The sequence below is a fragment of the Struthio camelus genome, chromosome 8, assembly GCF_040807025.1.
Source record: "Struthio camelus isolate bStrCam1 chromosome 8, bStrCam1.hap1, whole genome shotgun sequence".
Lineage (NCBI taxonomy): Eukaryota > Metazoa > Chordata > Aves > Struthioniformes > Struthionidae > Struthio > Struthio camelus.
In genome coordinates this window covers 16571963-16591432 of record NC_090949.1, presented here as the reverse complement: position 1 = coordinate 16591432, position 19470 = coordinate 16571963, and the positions used below count along the sequence as shown (strand labels likewise).

Sequence of the window (19470 nt, the reverse complement as noted above, 5' to 3'; positions counted from 1 at the left end):
GAAATCTCATTCCCGGGTTGGATATTATCCATTTACTTCATAAAATTGAGATAGGAGAAGCACAGAAAGAGCAAGTTCAGGATATCTTTAGCCAGTGTTTCAATGGAGGCCCCCCCCCATCCCCCCCAAACCCAAGCATCTCTCCCAACCCCGAATTTACTAGTTCAGAACAGTAGAACAGAATTGCAGAATTGCAGAGAGCATTCATTGTTACCATGTAATCGTTCAATAAAGCTAGAAATAGAGCTAATGATTTTCTTTAGATTACTTTGAAATTTTCAATTGTTAAAAATTGATGATATCTAATTCATAATACTCATTAGCCAGAACGCAGCTGTTCTGTACCCTGGTTTAGCCCTCAGGATGCACCATCCACAGAGCCAGAAGAAACACTGATATGGCATGTTTTTGTTCAACATCAAGACTACTTCATTATATTCATGTTGTCACACACATGTTTGCTCAGAAAAATGCCCTTTCTTTTGTAGCTTGTTGAATGAGCTTTGTAGCTTGAATGAATGAGCATTCAGCTAAAACATAAGACTCAAGGAAGAGGAAAAGCTGAAGTCTAATGGCAGTCTTATGGCAAAAAGCAGCCAGCTACAAAGACACAAAGCATTTCTACAACCATGCGCTAATGCTGTGCATGACACTATCAACAGGCCAGGGAAGGCGCACCTCACGAATCCCCTACGCTAGTTTGCTTCACAAACCCAGATTGTTCGTTCTTATTGCAGGACAGGAGCCTCTGCAATTTGAGAAGCTCACCTTTCTTAGAATGCCACCTCTAAAATATTGTTTGTGGTTTATGATGCTAAGCCCAGAAAAGGACTAAAAAGACAACCTTTGTTTGAGACATTAGGCCTGCTCACACTGAAGGTAGTAAATGCGTTTCTCTGAATTACTGGATTCCTACAGAACATTTTTTTGCAGGAAGCATCCACTTCCAGCCATCATTATCCAGACACTTTCCTCCTATCATGCTATCTCTGTCCTTGGAGATATTCAAAACTTGACTGGACGAGGCTCTGAGCAACCTGCTAAAATCAAAGTTAGCCCTGCTCTGAGCAGGTAGGTGGATTTCATGACCTCCAGGAGTCCCTTCAAACCTAGATATTTCTACTATTTTGTGAATTAGTCCTGACTTACTGTGACCCATAGCCTTTATCCTTAATGACTGTAATCCACTCTAACAGTGACTCACCACAATTATTATAATTCACTTAATTATTGTAACTCATATCAGAAAGCCATTTTTCCTCAAAATCAGTGAATTGGTAGAAAGTGAAACTGCCCATCTGCTTATCTACACAGGTAGCAATAAAGACATTGCTTAGTTTTCCCCTTTATAAAGGGACAGTCCTATGCTTATCTATATGCACACAGAAACACAACCCCTCCATATACACACACACACACTCCAGTGAGCTGCTATACAAAGTCAATTACAGGATTGGTCTTAAAGAAAAGTCCAAGAGCCTATCCGTTTGTCTTAATCATCATTTCTCACCATAATCACCTTTCAGGCAAAAAGCACAGTCATGCATTAGCAGGAAGCCCAGGAGGGCAGCATGGAAGAAAATAACTTCTCAAGAGCAGAAAAGTCACTTCTGAAAGATAGAAGAACAGACTTTGCTGGTCCAAGATGCAAACCTGAACTGCAAGGAGTAGGTGGAGAGTCAAAGAGCCAGGGTAATAATAGAATGATAAATAAACAAGCTTTTGAAAATACTTTGGGGTAACTTGTTATCAATTGGTATCATGAATTATTAATATCCAAAGCTTTCAAGCTGTTAGCTAAATTAACTTGCTTGAGATTGATTTTCATTTAAAAATACTCTGTTCAATAAATTGTTAGGCTAAAGGGCAAGGAATTTATTATAGTCGAATATGAGTATCACTGATATAATAGGACATCTCGTCAAATTATTATGTAATAAAATATATGCATGTTTGGTTAGTAGTCGACTCTGCTGTGGTCTCTCTCTTTTGGAAATCCTCACTAGATGCCTTCTTCATCTAGCTAATCAGCTTAACTCCAGACAGACTGTACTAAAATAAAGTGAGAAGTGGTAAGAGATCATTCAGGAAAAAGCATTAAACCAGGAGAAGTAGGGAGAGAGATTTGTCCAAAAGTAGATTTAGAAAGTAGGCAAAAACATCAGAAGTTCAAATTACAGGTTTCTTGTGGGAAAATGCAGTAAGTGGGGAATTCTGTAGGCTCCTCCTAGAACAAAAGGATTAAAAGGTAGCAGCTGAAGAGCTCATGCAGGTAATAGCACACTGGCATGACAGCAGGGAATGGAAGAAGGGAGAGCTCGAGTACGCAAAGTCTGGCTTTCCATTTAAGAGATATTCTAGGCCTAGCAGGTGGCAGAGAGAAAAAGAGGCCCTATTGTTTGGACAGAATCCAGGAATACAAATGTCTTCAGAATTCCGTTCTGGAGAGGATTAATTGCTGTCTGCCAGAACTAAGATCAGTATCTCTTTTCTTTTAAGGCCACCTACTGACTTTGCTCTGACGGCCTTAAAGCATCATGCAGCTTTTGCACACCCCACCTTGCCAGAAACTATTGCTGTTCTTAGAAGTATCTAAGGTTCCTTCACTTTGAACTAAATGCTGTGTAGGAGAGCTGTAAATATGAAGTACAGCTATCTCAGTTACAGAGACACATTAAAATATTATTAGTGCTTGGTCTTTCACCCCCTCCCCCCACAAGAATTCTGTTATTTTAGAGAAATTAAAATCAGTAAGAGATCAGAATACAGAACATAAGGGCTACAAAATCAGATTCCCGCTAAGCCTGCACAAAACTTAGCCTTTGGGAAATGAAGTGGGCAGTTGCTAAAAAGATATAACCATCTTAGGACACATAATTTTATGGCATTAACCTTTTCTTCATAAAGCAATGCCAATATCCTACATGCTGCATACTGCTTCTATAGTAACTAGGACAGTATGCAAATTGGATTTGAGCAAACTATTTAGCTTATTAGGCATGCTAATGTCTAGCATTTAATTCCATTAAGAGCATTAGGAAATTTCAGTTAGCAAAAAAACCCAAACAAACAAAAAAATCCACAAAAATGAGGACAATCTCAGATTTGTCCCAGCTGACCTTGACATGAGTTACACAGCCAAAGTCAATAATAAGCTAAGTCATACATAATACACTGTACATGGTATTCCTAACAAATGCGTATCATCCATACAGGTTGTATTCATGCACTCCCTACTTAATATCTTAACTATCTTACAATAACTTTGCAACTAGTAGCTCCAGAAACAAGAGTAATGAAAATAGAGATGCAGAGGAGCTTTTGTCGTATGCTCTTCCTCTAAAGGCAGAAAAAACCTTGGAAGGAGAAATATTCATTACCATTTACTGGTTTATTGTGCTTTGATATATTTCTTATAAGTAAAAAAGGCATTAAGAGGAGGAGGAGGAGAAATAGTACCTGTTCCATGCTTTTGACCAGTTCAGTTCCTTTCTTTACCAGCAGGTGAAGACAAACAAAGGACAGCCAGCTCATTTCTACATTGCCTGGGGTGACTGACACAGCTCTTCCATGCCAGACAGTTATTTGCATCCGATTCTCTGTTATGCAAGTCCTTAACAACTTAAACAGTTATCTGTAGCAGTGAAATTGCTTCCTATGATGTTACCGGTTTATGAGAGCCAAGCTGAGAAATTGCTTGGGAAGATTACATTACAAAATAAAGAACAGTTATTGAATTACTATGCTTTATCCATTTCAAAAAAGGAGCACCCTTCCAATGTAAGCCTTGTCAGTAGAAGACATTAAAAAGTTTAATTAGCACAATTAGTGCTTTTCATCAGCATCAGTTCTTTCTCTCACAGTTGCGCTGCTCTCAGTGAATGATTAGTGCTGAAATCCCCCTCTCCCTGAATGTTTCTCATCCTGTTAGATGTGCTTGGAAGTTTAATTTTTCAGGATATTGTCAAATAAAATGCGTTGCTGTTCTTGAAATTAAAATACCACATAGACAGCCAGAGCCTCCCTGTGGATTATTTCTAACAGTGGATCATTCTCGTTTAACAATGACGGACCAAATATGTATTACTGCACATATATTTTTCATTGTAAAATGTTACTGAAACGAATTTTAAAGATTAGTAACAGAAAAGGATTGTGAAAGAATGTTTTTCAATTAAGGTTTTCCTGTTCAAAAGCAGATTAAATGAACAATGCAGCAAACAATATAGATTGATCAATATTTGGCACTAACATATACAAGACTCAGGTTCAGAGCAGACAAACTTTTCCATTTTCATAAAGAAAAAAAAGGATCTATTTGGACTGGGAGGGCAACACGCAGATTCCAGGGATGTATTTCCCTGGGCGCGCTTTGTCAAATTATCCATATATCAAATTCAGTAAAATTTTAAAAGGATCAATTTTTTTTTTCTTTTTTGGGTGTGGGCTAGGGGACAATCATGACACCTGTTCTGTAATGGATCTCTACAACAGTCTGGAAAAATTTAATGAGAAAGACTGTCTGAGCAATTCACTTTGTTCTTCGAAACTCATGCACTGCCCCAAAAGCTGCTTCTCTGTATCACCTGTTGGGATTGCATCTACATCCGAACTCATAAGCCAGGAGTAGTTAATGGGATGTCAGACTTGAAAAAACAATCACTTCCTACAATTCAGATGCTCCAAGAAATCCACACAAGGATCAAAAACATATTTTCTCTAAATCAAAATGAGTAAAAGAGCTACCTGTAATGGAAGGAATAGCTTTCCAACCAGAGAGCAAGCCAAGGACAGCCAAAGTCACTAAAAGCCTGGGGGATACTTTCTAAGTGGAGTTTTCACCTACAATTTTATTCTTCCCATAAAGTCTCTGCATAATCTCAATTGCAACAAATACTCTGCATACTTGATTCTGTCCCGATATTCTGCACTGGTGTATGCTATTTAAAGCCCTGCAGTGCTATAAAATAGTTTTCTTTTCCTTACAACACCATCAAAAAACCTGCTGAATATTTTTTTGTTATTATTATTAATGGGTAGAACTACTATCACAATCTTTGTACTTTCTGTAATTCCTTCCAGGATGTACATCTCACACGCAATTCTATTTTGCAGGCTGTAATACCTTATTTCAAGTGGCTATGCAGAACATAAGAGCTAAGTCACGGAGAAGAGATCCACACTACATAACAGTACTATTAGAAACAGATCTGTATACCATTTTAATATTGCACTTCCCCTTTCATGTGTTGTTTTATTTTGCATCGAAGAAAAAAGTTATCAGGCATCTTACTCAATACCTAAAGGGTATTACAAGCCTTGGAATGGCAATCAATATACAAAAAAATGAACACTGACAAATATACTTGTTAAAAGCATATATCCGGTAAAGCACACTATACCGCCATTCACCTGAGAGCAGACTCCAGTACGCATATTTAGCGTTTACCTCAACTGAATAGTTTAAGGGTCCATTTGCAAAAAAAGCACATTGACTCTCTAATATATTTCATTTCTAGATTTAAAAAGTGTATTTTAGAAGTTACAAAGAAAAATATAAATTGTTTGACAATTGGTGATTTTGAAGGCTGTTTTTGATAGGAGATTTCTTATGGTGTGAAATATTTTTTGCTCACTTCCTTGTTGGCATTCCAGTATTACCATAATTTCATAAAACTGCAGTTGATTCATTCACTTGCAACTGGTTTCTGCATTCTCTGTTAAATTCCTTACTGGCCAGTTTTTAGAACCATCAACAAGCTACTTAGGTACTGAAAGCAGAAAAAGGGGGAGAAGAAAATTGTAGGCTGTGAAAATTATACAAAGGAGAATTTATAAATAATGCCCTTCTTAGGCAGAAAATAATTTCTGAGAACCCAAAGTGTAAGGGAGAAGCTAAGATTGACCTCCTGCTGTTGAATCAGCTGTAAGTCATCTGAATCATCTTGATGCTCAGTTATGAGAAAAACTCAGAGTACAAGGGAAAATAAATTGCATAAAGAGCTCTACAGAGTACATAACCAAGGTATCGACAAGTGTCAGCCAGGATCTCCTGAGAAGCATTAAAAGAAGCCATTGCTATATAGCTACAAAACACATCCCCAATAACAAAAACTGAAAAAGGTTAAAGCTTATCAGCATAACTAAGAAGAGTTCAGGCTCCAGTCTAAGAAGTCAGAAGTCCCTTGCACATTAGGGTAATTTTAAAATGAAATTTAGAGAGGGAGGTAGTGAATGTAACTCTGTCTGAAATAGAGAAGTCAATATTCTCACAGGTACTTACATTAAAGGATCTGCTCAGTTAGTAAAATTCTAATTCCTGCATTCCAAAGGGTTAGTTTAGTAATTTTTAAAAGTGAATATGGGATGAAAGAAATATAGCTTCTCTAAAAATTCCAATGAATATACCTATATGCCTGAATAAAAAAAAAGAAAAACAGAAAACAGACAAAATAGCTTGCTTTAATAGTACCACTTAATACTTTTAGTGGGAGAATAAGTAAACCTAAAATTCCGAAGTTTGCAAGGGTAGCATAAGCTTGCAGTTGTTGATATTAAGTAATTACAGGATTAGTACAGTTAGATTATGGTAGTTACAAGGTGGAGTCCAGCAGGCACTTTCAACAGCTAACTGGCATGTCTAAAGTATCTCCATTAAAGAGAGAGTTAAGGTTGCCTCACAACCTGGACAGCTGTTTTCAGTGTGCATGTTAGAACAAGATACTTTACTAAACAAAAACTGAGTTAAAATTTCTCAGAGAAGGCAGAAATAAATTAGGCTTTAGGGTAAGAATAGATAGTGTAGGGAAAACTTAGGTCAAAAGAAATTTGAACCTCAGCTCTTAGATGATAAGTAGCCTTTGGAATCCAAATTTATGGTCTGTCATAATATCTGCATGTATTGCAGAAGAAACAAGCTTTTGATATCACATGGCTTTGACGACATTAGTCTCAAAAATCTGACTCTTACATTAGCTGCTTTAATAGAAAAGTTACTAGAAGGAGAACAAAATTTTACTCAGCTAGGCTCAGCTTAACACAGGAAATAACTATTAAAAAAGCTTGGCCGCATTTTTTTTTCCTAGCATGCTGAGCAATCTTGATCTAGAGGTTTAGCTTTAATAAATAGGGAAATCCCTTATATTGGTTTTTGCTATCATCTTTTTGGATGACAGTATCCATCTTCTAGATTTCACACTGTCTAATTTCAAAATAATCAAGTACAGCAACATTCCATAGGAACTCAATGTCTGATGCAGAAAACAAAATACAGAAGAAACCGCACAAATGACATTTTGAACCAGAAGAAGCTCTTGACAGGAATAGGAAATAGCACATGTTTGCAGAGCTCAAGTTCTGCCACATAGATTCAGTTTTTGAGCTTTCCAAGTCCTATTAGATTTATATTATTTCCTCCATCTTAGGCAGCTGGATATGGGCTCCTACTTCCATTCACCAGGACCTACAGATAAAAAGAGGGTTCATCTCTCTGAACCAGACTAATGAAAGTATCTAGAACAGACGATGGGATAACCAGGTGCATCTTTTCTAGTACTTGCAAATTGAAGAGTTTAGAGGTTTTTTGAAAGGTTAACAGCAGCAGTTTACAATAGTTCTGTCAAGAAAAGCAGACATTGTGAAAAGTGTGCAGTAAATACCACTTGCAGAAAGAAGTCTATAGAGACCTTGATCTTTTCATCGCTAAGAGTTTCTACACATCTATTTTGATAATTTCTCTAAGTTAGAAAAAAATTCTACTAAATAAGGTAGGTGTGGCTAGAAAGGCCAAGAGAATAGAAACTACATTAGTAACCAAATCATCTCCTGTTGTAACATCATTGCAAAGCAAAGTTGAGCCTATGCTTGGAGGTAAGCTGTAAGGAGTGCAAAGAAAAACCCTGTTCTGCCTTGTTGGAAGACAGTAACTACTCTTAGCATTCCCCTACTCTGATCTCCTCCTTTTCTTTTGCTCCTAACCTGCAGGCTACTCATGAAAAAGTCATATTTTTCTGAAAAGAGTGAAATAGAACCTGACTAACCTGTAGGCAGCTATTCCCTGCTGTTAAGTTCCAGCCAGCACCCTAACTTTTCCTTCGAGGGCTGAGGTACAGACCTTTATACAGTTTCAGATGCAGCTCTGCTGCACCAGCTCACCTCCCAGCAGGGAGTGCCTGGCTGGCTCCAACTGAGCTTTAATCCTCTGCATCCCAGCTGCTGCTGAACTCAGGAGGAAGTGCTCCCAGGACATCACCGGTATGAAATGCAACAGGATTTCTGACACACTTCTCTGAGAAGCAAGCTAGGCCTTCCTTGTGTACAGTCCTGTGCCGTACCCTGTATCACATTTATGTCTGCTCAGATGCTGTAAATAAAGGCTGACAACTTTTTCCAGGAAAGGGGATTTTTCCTAACTGTGTTCCACACAAAACAAACTCTTGAAATACAGGCTGGTGAAGCTGCATACAGCTAGTTTGTTACTACTGGGCCTTTGCAGATAAACTGTCTCTCTGGCTGATAGCCCAGTTATACAAATTTTGCAGAGACATCAGGTGTCCACAGACAGACAGTCACCATGAACTGACAGCCACCACCACCACCACCACCTCACGTACTGTCTCCCTAGTAAATTCCATGACATAAACCTATATAATAATATCAGGGCATCGTGAGATTTTTGGATCCCCAAATGCCATTAAATTTGACGTTACGGAGAACATGCATCTTGATGTTGTCTCAGGATGACATAAAACAAGCAAGAAAAGCCAGTGGATCTGCAGTGATTTGTGTCACAGCAGATCATAAACATTACTTGAAAAGAGTGAACATAAATTGCCAAGTTACAAAACCAGTTGAAACGATGTGACAGAAATAATACCAGATAATGAAGCAATTTTCTGTCCACATGGAAGCAACTTATAAAATGTGCTGATAAGAGCACAGTAATTTAAAAGACAAAGAAGAAAGAATCCATGGAAGAAGAAAACTTGTTGAGGAAGGGTCACTTAAGTCCTAGTGTTTACACCATGGCCAACTTTCTCTTGGCATGTTGCTACGTTCTCTCCCAATTTATGATATCATCCTCTCTCTATTTTTCAGATGTCCCTAGATGTATCACGTAAAGATCTGAGCGTCCAACAGCAACCAGAGCACTCACTTCTCAATGCTACTGTGAGTAAGGAGATAGGAACCAAGATACAGAGACTTTAGGAGCTAGATCCACAAAAGAATCTTAGTGTTCCTCAACTTTTACTTCTAAGGTCCAGTGTTAAGCACCACTGAGATCCCAGGACCCAATTTAGATGCAACCAAACAGGGTAGCTAAAATCCAGGCATTACAATGCCTAATTCTTTCCCTAGGTGTATTCAGCACAGCACAGGAAGTCTGTGGCTGAGCAGGAAACTGAATGCAAATCCCTCATTCTCCCACAGCTTAAGTAGTGTTTATCTGAAGATGCTCCACTTTGAACTGCACTCCGCAGAATCTAATGTTCTACAAGAAATGTATTGTTATATAATAATATGTTTTATGTACACATAAACATATTGCTGTGACAGCAATGTAATGCACTTAAATCTAAAAACTGGCACAAGATTTACCACAGGGACTAAGGGGCTATAATTGCCTCCCTGACGTACCCAGGCACAATAAGCATACTCTCAGCCACACACACGTTTATGGCTGTGCTGCATCCTCATCCCTAACACTTCTGGATCTAAGCCTGGCTAAGCTAGCTTTAACATAGTTAGTTCAACTTCATAGTGGGGCTACAGACAGGCTGCCAGGCACTCTAAACCTCTCTCAGGTGGCTAGTTCTGCTGAGTTCATGATGGGGCTGAAGCCACCCACTCTAAAGCCCGCACAAATACAGCTGAATAGATCTACCCTGTACGGCAGCCACAGTTCCACTGCAGGGCAGACTGAACTGGTGTCATTTCTGTTATGAAGGTGATCTACAAACATCCGAGCAAAGAAAAGGAACTCTTTTTAGTCCTCAGTAATTATAGTCGGACTAGTCTCAGAAGTAAACCAAAAGCAAAACAATCTACTTAGATGGAGCTAAAGTTACTCAATATCCACTATCTCAAAATGTTTTCTGTTCCTGACACTGACTCACCTTGAACGATTAAAGAAACTTTCTGCTCCACTGTTCTAGACCTTTAAAATGAGAAGGATGATACCCTCAACTGTAGAGTGCTTTAAGACTCATGAATAAAAAGAATTCTAGACTTATGCAGTGCCATTAGCAAGAATTCACCACCAATATCTATATGGGTCCAGCTCAGAGGTATTTCACTCCTCGATTCTGGCACTTCAGAACATTAAAGCTACTTAAAATGAAAGTTCAGGCTTAAATACCCCCCTCCACTCCATCTCATGCAGAAACTGAAACAAAAAATTACAGTTATGAGGACTGACATTTTATTCACAGCCACAAAAAGTGATTGCCATGTAGCAGATAATACTCCATATTGGGATAAATACAAATACGTTGGTAAATATAAATCTGTTGCTGTTGAGAGCATTTTCTTAAAAAATACGCTGAGTAACTTAGCAATGCATCTACAGTGTTTTCTTACCTCAAGTAATATGAAACATAACAACGTCAAGTAGCCTCTCTGAGACCGATGCCTGCTGCTTGAAATCATGTTCACCTGTGAAGAAAAGAAAGTACATTACGTCCATCTGTAAGGAGCTGGTATTGTTGAGAATAACGTGCCCACAGCAGACTATAAAAGGCTTGATTAAAACACAGATTTGTACCAAAATAAGAAAAGGTGAGGATTACAATTGGGAATAGGACCAGGAAGAGTATGTGTGCTCCTTTATTCCAGAATAAAAGAGTTGTAAATTAATTTATATCTCACTATTTTGTTAAATTGATTCCAGTCATTGTTGTTCCAAATAACAGTACCTATACAAAGATTTGCACTTAAAATTGTTGTAATAATATCCCTGCATATTTTGACCTGTTTGGATTCAAAACAAATCCTTTATCTCGTCTCAGCAGAGCTACTCTAATTCAATTGACTTCAAAGAAACGTAAGCACGTACTTAAAGTTTATACTTAAGGGCTTTGTTGAAGAGGCATTAGCTGAAGGCACAAAAGTTTTGCAGAAATAAAAACTGAATCTACCAGGTGTTAGTATCTTCTACAGAAGCATGGGTACACGAGACTGGAAGGAACTACCAAGCTGTGAGGTTGAGTCTCTTGCAATCACAGTACAGTAATATCTTATACTGAAGTAGCCACAAAATATTTATTCTTAACACCACAACTGCAAAGGACCTAGCACCTTGTCAGAAAATTAAGATCTGTCGTTAAAAAATCAAAAAAAGCAGTAATCCCCTAGAAGTAAACCCTAGACTACTAATTTCTGCCACAGAAAGAGACCAGGAATAACCAATTCATCACCAAGGTGATGACCCTACGAATCAGTCCATGATTGCAATAGTAAATCAGCTAAATGCTCCAGGGCAGTAAGCATCCTCAAGAATTGGAAAAGTGCTTCCGAATGCTGGGCAGAATAGGCTTTCAGCTATAGGCATGTTAATCCAGGTGTATATTTTGGTCATCAGTGGTGTGGTTCCAGGTTTATGCTCATGTGAGCAGAAGAAAAGTCTGCCTCCTCTCTTCTTCCTTAAAAAAATACATATTTTAGATCACATAATTTTTCTTATTAACTCATCTCCCATTTTTCGTCTTTGTTTTAGTTTCACCACAAGCTCTCACAGGACCCATGAGGTTCAAGTATGCTCTCCACATGGAGCTTTCTAGCTAACAGAAGCCACTGGAGGACTCTTTTCAGACACTGGAGTACACCTCTTGGACTCCCTGGAGCAATATACTGAATGGCAGGCCACTCTTGGGGCTTTGAGGACTGCCTTACCCACAGGAACAGGGCAATCCTGTTGGCCTGTTAATTTGTAATTACCTTATTTAAGTGAGGTTAATGTAAGAGCAAATCAAATATATAACACAGTATTTAAAAACCTTGACCTATAGATTAACAGAATTGCGTCTACCCCTATCTAGCACTTACATTGTCTTCAATTTTTTTTTAACCCTCTACTGATCAGCCAATAAGTTGGCAGACCCTTCCTGACTTCCTTAGTTTAAGCGGGACAGTATGAGAGAGTGTATGGGCTCAAGCACAAATAGTTAGGCTAACAGTAGGGCTACCTCAAAGACATGGGGATGGACCCCATTTTAATACCAACAACCCTTCTTTAGGGTTTTTTCAGATTCAGAAGTCCTCCACTCCTTAACGATTTCTTAGTCCTTAGTTAAATTGAAACATTTGAACTATACGTCCTTACTGTTGAACATTTAGAAAAATTAGTGTTGCTAAGTCACGGCCTCCTTCAATTCTTACACCCAGACAATAAATAAAGATAGTTAGTTAATATTTTCATGTTCACCTACCCTGCTAGCTAATTTTAATTCACTGCTACGAAAAAACGCTCTTTCTACCTACTGAAGTCATATTCAAACCTTAGAATGAAGCCTCTTCATGCACTGAGCCTTGTATTTCACATCAACTTTTTCACTGCTTTATACATATATACAACCATGCTTTACAACAACATTTATTTACTCGCTCACTACTAGTGTTTGAGCCGTACAGATACGGCCGTAAACAATCGCTTGGTAGTAGTAATAGCTTTGGAGGGGGCTACCCCAATAGCTTTGTCTTTAAGGGACACTGTGCCCAATCTCTTTCCCAGGTATTCCAGGCTTTCTCTCTAGTCTCTTCCTAAAGCCTACTAAAAGAGTCCTTTAGTCCTCTTCTGTTTTTCTCATCTGTGTTGTTTACTGTTCTTCCTATCTCATCACTCACTCCTTTTTACTCTCTCTTGCCCTTGTCTTCCCCTTTTCCCCCTCCAGTTTCTTCTTTACTCTTCTTATATCTTATATCAGACCCTCATTCTGCTTCTCTCATGTAGCACTCCCAGCATCTTGTGTTTTCTTCACTCTCTCTCCCATGCCCTCTCAAATCCCTTCTTGATTCCCTTTCTTCTTGCTGATATTTTAGTGAGCTAGAGCTGGCTCTCGTATTTTAACTGCTGCCTTTAGATTCACTCTCTCCTGTGCTCTGCCCGTGCATGTGCATGCTGGGCTAGGGGCTCAATGACCCAGGAGACAGCATACTAAAAAGAAGGCAGATGCTTCCAAGCAACATCAACAAAACAAATGCTGCTATGTGTGTGTGCAGCCTGGCTGCCAGCAATATACAGAGCATCCTGGACGGCCCTCCTCCCCTCACAAAGGTGGCTGGGGGAATCTGACACTGCGCTTCCCTCCCCTTCTGAGTGAGTTAATAGAAACGTAGTGCCTAGATGTTCAGCGAGACTCGTGCATGCACCGGCTGGGTCTCCCTGGGAGCTATTAACTTTTCGACTGGGACCTTGTCACTCTGAGCTTTTTTTGCACAGCCTTTGGAACTATCAAACACAGCAGTGGTTATCTGCATTCAGTTTGTGCTTATTCAAAGCAGCGAAACAGAAAAATGCTTCACAGGGCAAGGAGCATGGCATATGTTCTTGAAACCTCTCTCTGCCTGTGAAAGGCTGAGCATATTTATCAAGCAAATAGAAAATGATGGCTCTAGGACTGATCAATTTACTTGTACATATCCAGGGCCAACCTCTGCTGTTCATATGCCATTGGATTCAAATTCTCACTCAGGCAAAAGTCCCTTTGACTCCTCTGACACCGTTACATAATTATATAATGTAATCATTAACATTGCATATGGAGATGTGCATACATAGGTACTGTACATTGGGACTATAGGCTCAGCTCATTAAAAAGACACCAACATAGCTATTATTTATTATTTATTGAGTGCTGACAGTACATTGAGGAGAAGAAAACAAGCTCTGGGCATTAAGAACCAATACATGGCTGGTCTTCAGAAATTACCTTGGAAATGAGAAGGGCCTAAGATTCCTTTCCTCCAGCATAGCATCAAAGGAGAGATATGTTGTTGTTACTGCCTCCCAAGTACTGCAGCTGGGTATGTGCCAATGCCTAAAGCTGTCAGTGCATCAAAATGTGGATGAACTGCAAGCCTGAGGTGTGTTCCAGAACTTCCTTTTTCATAACACGGAGATAAACACTGGCTGGAGCCTAGGACATCCCCTATGAACACATACTAAATCTGAAATTGCCTCTCCAGAGATTGTTGCTATGAGCTTGGAGGAAGATGAGTGAGCCTGAATGAGGCATCAAGAAGCCATCTGTGAGGGCACAGCTGAAATGCTACAGACAGGCCTATAAAAAGCTCTATGTAAAGAACCGGTTCTGTCTCAATAATATAAAGTCTTTTCATGTAACTAGTTACTAGGCAGCCTATGAAAGTTATTCTGGCAGTACCACATAGCATGCACTAGCCAGTCTGCCCACTTCCAGCCAGTGTTCTGGGAGTATGGCTAACAGTAGCCTGCAGGATCAGTCTCCACACAAGCCCATCTCTGCTTTATGTCATCACCAATCTGCATCACTACTATACCAGGGAGTCATGTTCATATTTGCACTCTCTGTTTTTGAGAGAAAGACTGCAGGCACGCACTTCCATGAGGAGCTCCGGACAATGGAGTTTGAGCAGAAACACTACCCTGCAGCTCTGAATAAAGGCTGGTTACAAGCCACAGCTGCATCTCACTCTTGGCAGCTGTAGGCTAAACATCTTCAATTTATGTAATTCTCATCACACGCCCACTGTTTCTAATCCCACTTGGAGGTGCACAACACACTCCATTCAGCTTGTAAGAAGCTTCAGTATCTCTCCTCAGCATGAGAGAATTGCACTGATGTTTCCAGGATGATTTTTCTTATTTTGACAGTATTACATAAAGGGTATAGAAGCAAGACCACAGCCAAAAAAACACAATGTTTTAACAAAAAGCAGTCACCGCCCTGCATTCTACCTGGAAACTAATCTTGTAGGTGATTACTAGACACATTTATTGCCTCCAGTCCTCCAGGTGCCTTACTTAATATCACAATGTTTCTGGCACAGCCACAAAACATTGAGAACCGAGATATTCTCAGTCGAAAGAGAGTCCCCTAATCTCCTCACTGTGTTACCACCTGTATTGTCCACAGTTGCCATTTCTATGCCTGTCTTCTGGCACGTCCCTTTTTCAATGAAAGCCAGTTTGAAGGCAATTTGAGAGCCTGGTGCTACCCATCTTACAAAGCTTGTTATACAAGTGCCAAACAGATCTAAGACACCATCATGACAAGATTTCTATTCCATCATAGGTTTCCCTATAATTTGGAATTCAGTTAGAAATACAAATAGCATATTCTATTTCATCCTTTCAAGCACGCCAGGGTAAGAAAAGAAATATATGAGAGCCAAATGTCCACCTTAGTAAGAATGTTCTTCCATCAGTCTCTTACATATGTAGCAGGAAAAGGTAATAGGAGTAACATAGCTCATACTGATGGTCAGGATGCTCGAGGAAGAAATTACTTTTTGAGATAACTTGGACACAAACCCTTACAGATCAAAGTCAAAATTTTCAAGTATATTCAAAAACAAAGTCTAAAGCCAATGAAATCTAAACAGTGTAAGAGTAGGTTGCCATCAGCTGCTGAGATCCACATGAGAGAAGAACTACTGCAGAACTCCCTAATGAGAGCAGGAAAAGACATTCTTGACAGCTTTTGCAACCTGCAAAATCAGGGGTGCCCCTAACTTGGTGAATTTTAGTAATGACCTTTGGATGCTCTTTCGCTCTGAAGCCCAGGGCAGTTGCTCACTTTGCTACTTCCTCCAAACATTCCTCCACCTCACATGTATCTCATCTGCATTAATCCACAGCCTAGAAAGTCTGCTTGCATCTACCAGGCCCTCAGTGATTTCCTAGGGACAGCAGCATTTAGGTCAAGGACAAATGAAATGCAGAGGAGAATGTTATCAGCAGGTTGGTGACACTGCAACTTAAACCTTCACACCATCTTTCCCAGGGGTTTCCCCATGTTGTACAAATGTCTCTCGTCTCATTATTTGCTGGCCTTCTGATAGGTGTACATTTGTAACGATGTTGAGGGCTAAATGGTGCGCTCTGTCTTGAATTTAAATAGAATGAGTTTTAAAAAAATGTAAAACAGAGTTGAAACAGTATTGAGGGATAATCTTACTACCATGAAAGATGAAAGTGAGGAACCAGAGAAACTACAGCCCTTTCTTAGATTATACATTATCTAAAGATTAACATTAGGATGACCTGGAGGTCTGTCAAACACCGAAACAAAATCTCCCACAGCAGCTCAAGAAGTAAAAAGTGTTACCAGCCAGAAGGGGATTCACTGGATTACATTTGTAGTGACAGAACTAGGTCTTGCCCAACAAGCTGCATTATCAGAAACAACAAGGTCATTTTTTACGTTAAGACGATGAGGGGAGAATGCGCTTGCTTTGCAAGAAGGCAAATTAATAAGGGATTAACCAGTAAAATAATTCCATAGAATGACTTCATCTGTGGTATTAAGGCAAATCTTAATCCTATAGCTTTGTACCTAAAAAATACCCCAGTGGGGTGAATGAGCAAAATCCTGGTGCTATAATGAAATCCCATCAGACATGGATGTGACAATGACCCTCTACAGTAATAACAGGCAGTACTTGCCATTTAGAAGGTACATACAGAGACACCTCCTCACAGTCAGGCAGCCAACTGCGGGAATTTCTGCAGAGTGACACTGACAGAAATAGTCATTATAGCGTAACTGTCTAGTGTAATTCCCCATGTATGTCTTGGAACAGCTTACTGTCTTTATCTTTCTCTCTGTTTTAGAATAAAAATATTCAAACATCTGGAACTTTCTAAGCACACTGTGTCTTAGTCTGCAGCTTGCTCTGCACTCAGCCATAGATGTACCATGCAAGGCAAACTGGGCTGCAGTTCTCTTGTATATTACCAATGCCCACTGAAGTGTGAATGAGACAAGGTCATGCAACAGCGTAGCAACACTAGGTCTTTTTCAAAGCCAGCATAAACACATCTTGTGTCCTAAAGGGAAGTTCTGAACAAATAATTCACAAATAAAATATAATTCTGTGAATTTAAATTTCTTTTTTTAGCTGCAGATTGATGAAACTACAATTACTGCTGCTGAGAGTCCCTCACAGTCAAGGCTGATAGCGCTGCGGAGGAGGTGGGTGAGTCAAGTTGCCTTGATGCATGCATGATTGCACAAACCTACGTATGATAAGCTCCCTTTATCTTATCTGATGTCAAACAGTTTCTGGTAAAACTTCCCCAGCTGATGAATGTATTTTCTGTCTATCAATAGGGTCTCAGTATTATGAGAACAATTTATTAACAGAAGAAGTGAGGTCACACTGTGATTTCCCCAGATATATTCAGTATTGACATTGTCATCCTGATTTTTTAAATCTCATTATGAACAAATGTCCAGATTTGGAGTTATGCTGACTAGCTTTGAGTAGATGTAAAAATCATTCATTATTGTTTCAGTTACAAGATTTGACAAGTCTCAAGCAATTGCAGCTTGAATTAATTAAAAGTTACTTCATATGCCAGACTCTGAAATTTGCTATTTCTACATATTTTTGCCAAAAAAACCTCAATTGTTCTAATGTTCACCAGAAGCGTACACAAACAAGAAGCAAAAGTCACTCTGGTCATATCTATATCAACATTGATTTGTTTTTAATAATGGCTGCATTTCACGTTGTATTGAACTGCTGATCTGCAGAATTCTTGAGGGTGATTTATGGGAAGCTGGCTGTTCACACAGTACTGGTTTTCTTCCCAGCCTTTGAGTATTCCTTAAACTATATCTTAAAATATGTTAACTGCTTTCCTAATGTGACCATCTAAGCCAAATTCTGTATTGTCAAAAAGATGTGATGCAACTACAGATGAAAGTGGTATGCTTCCTCTTTCTGCAAATCAAAGACAAAGAGGTTCACCATGTCACCAATGTCAGAGTCTCTGTGCAGCTGCGACAATATAATTTTCAAAATGTTACTCATTAAGACAAATTTGATGGGGACGGTGTGTATAAACCTCAATACATTATCTCTTCAGATTCTGCTTTTTTGTTCCTTCTTCCTGCTGGACAAATCAATTCAGTTCATTTCACTTCATGTAGCACAACAACTTGGCATTTTTTCTAAAGAGATAAAATTCACTGACAACTCCTAGCATCTGCATAATACCTATTTTATGCAAAATAATATGTGTAAAAAGCCCCAATTAAACTTCAAAGAACTTAAACATGATACTCATCTTCATACTTCATTAAAACAGAGAAATGCTGAAGTCAACTGACTTGAAATTTGATTGCATAATTGTAATGATCTCAGTTACCTGCTATATAGCTTTCTTAATCTCTTTTCACTAAAAGAAACCACAGTAAATATCTTAAAGAACAAAAGAAACAAAAAAGCTGATTTTTCTTGACATGGAAAATTTAAGCACAGACCCATATATATAGGTGTATGAGTTGACTGGCTCTACGTCTTGGCCCTGTTTAATACCAAAACGCCACCCCCACTAGCCTCCTAAGTACATATGCTAAATCCTACAGACTCCTCAAATAAATCCACAGATTTCATGAATAAAAATGAAATAGGACCTCTATGTTTGCATTTTCTAGTGATAAAATTACGTGCTTCTTACTCAAGCAGCTGAGATACCTCTCAAAAGATGGTGTGAACTGCAGGATTTGCTATCTACTAAACAAAAATATGTATGCCTGCGTATATAGCCACACTATAACTTAAGGCCAAAGTAAACAGAAAATATAACCTCAGTATACATATGTGAGGATCATCACAAACAGTTTTGTGCTGTGGATCTATCCATGAAAGATTCATTTTCTAAATATGTCATCTCAGCCTGTGATTCAGAAGTAGAATACTTCCATCTGGCAACAGATGGTCTAGACGTATCTTATTTGTAGGAGAGTCTTCTGCTAAAAGCACTGGTCTTCTCTGCAATCTAGATAATCAGATAAGCAGCTTCTTTCTAGTATTACTAATGGAAGAAATCATGCCAGCATCTTATCTCACAAGATCAATCAACCTTGTATACGCCTACCTCCCTGCTTAAATATTAAGCACCCTTCCATACATCACAGCAATTCCTGCATCCACTCCTAATTTTATAGTTAATAAAATGCATGCTACATATGCAACATCTGTGTGGTTTCCCTAACATGACAGTTATGTTCTGAATCTATTTAGCATTCAATCAAAGGTTGTGACTAGCTTCTCAATATCTCTTACTACCAGTACTCGCAGTTGCACTCCTACAAACCCTGACTGGAGCAAGCTGTTCTCACTGGCTGAGGGGTGCTTGTAGCCTTTGACAAGGGTATGCAAAACCATTCCCTCACACTGAACCTACTGCATTGTTTCACATTTTCAATCACCCCACGCATGCACAAGGCAATAGTATCTGTGGGAGTAACAGATGGCAGCTAA

General features: G+C 39.0%; 1 protein-coding gene across 7 annotated transcripts in view; it reads right to left on the bottom strand.

Annotated features, from left to right (window-relative positions):
- Positions 1 to 19470, bottom strand: part of PLPPR5 (phospholipid phosphatase related 5) — a 111692-nt gene that overhangs the window by 52644 nt on the left and 39578 nt on the right. For all 7 annotated transcript variants that reach the window (XM_068952340.1, XM_068952344.1, XM_068952342.1 and 4 more), the window contains one exon: positions 10579 to 10653. In XM_068952340.1, the coding sequence (XP_068808441.1) occupies positions 10579 to 10647 (69 nt within the window). In that variant the 5' untranslated portion in view covers positions 10648 to 10653. The remainder of the gene's footprint in view (positions 1 to 10578; positions 10654 to 19470) is intronic.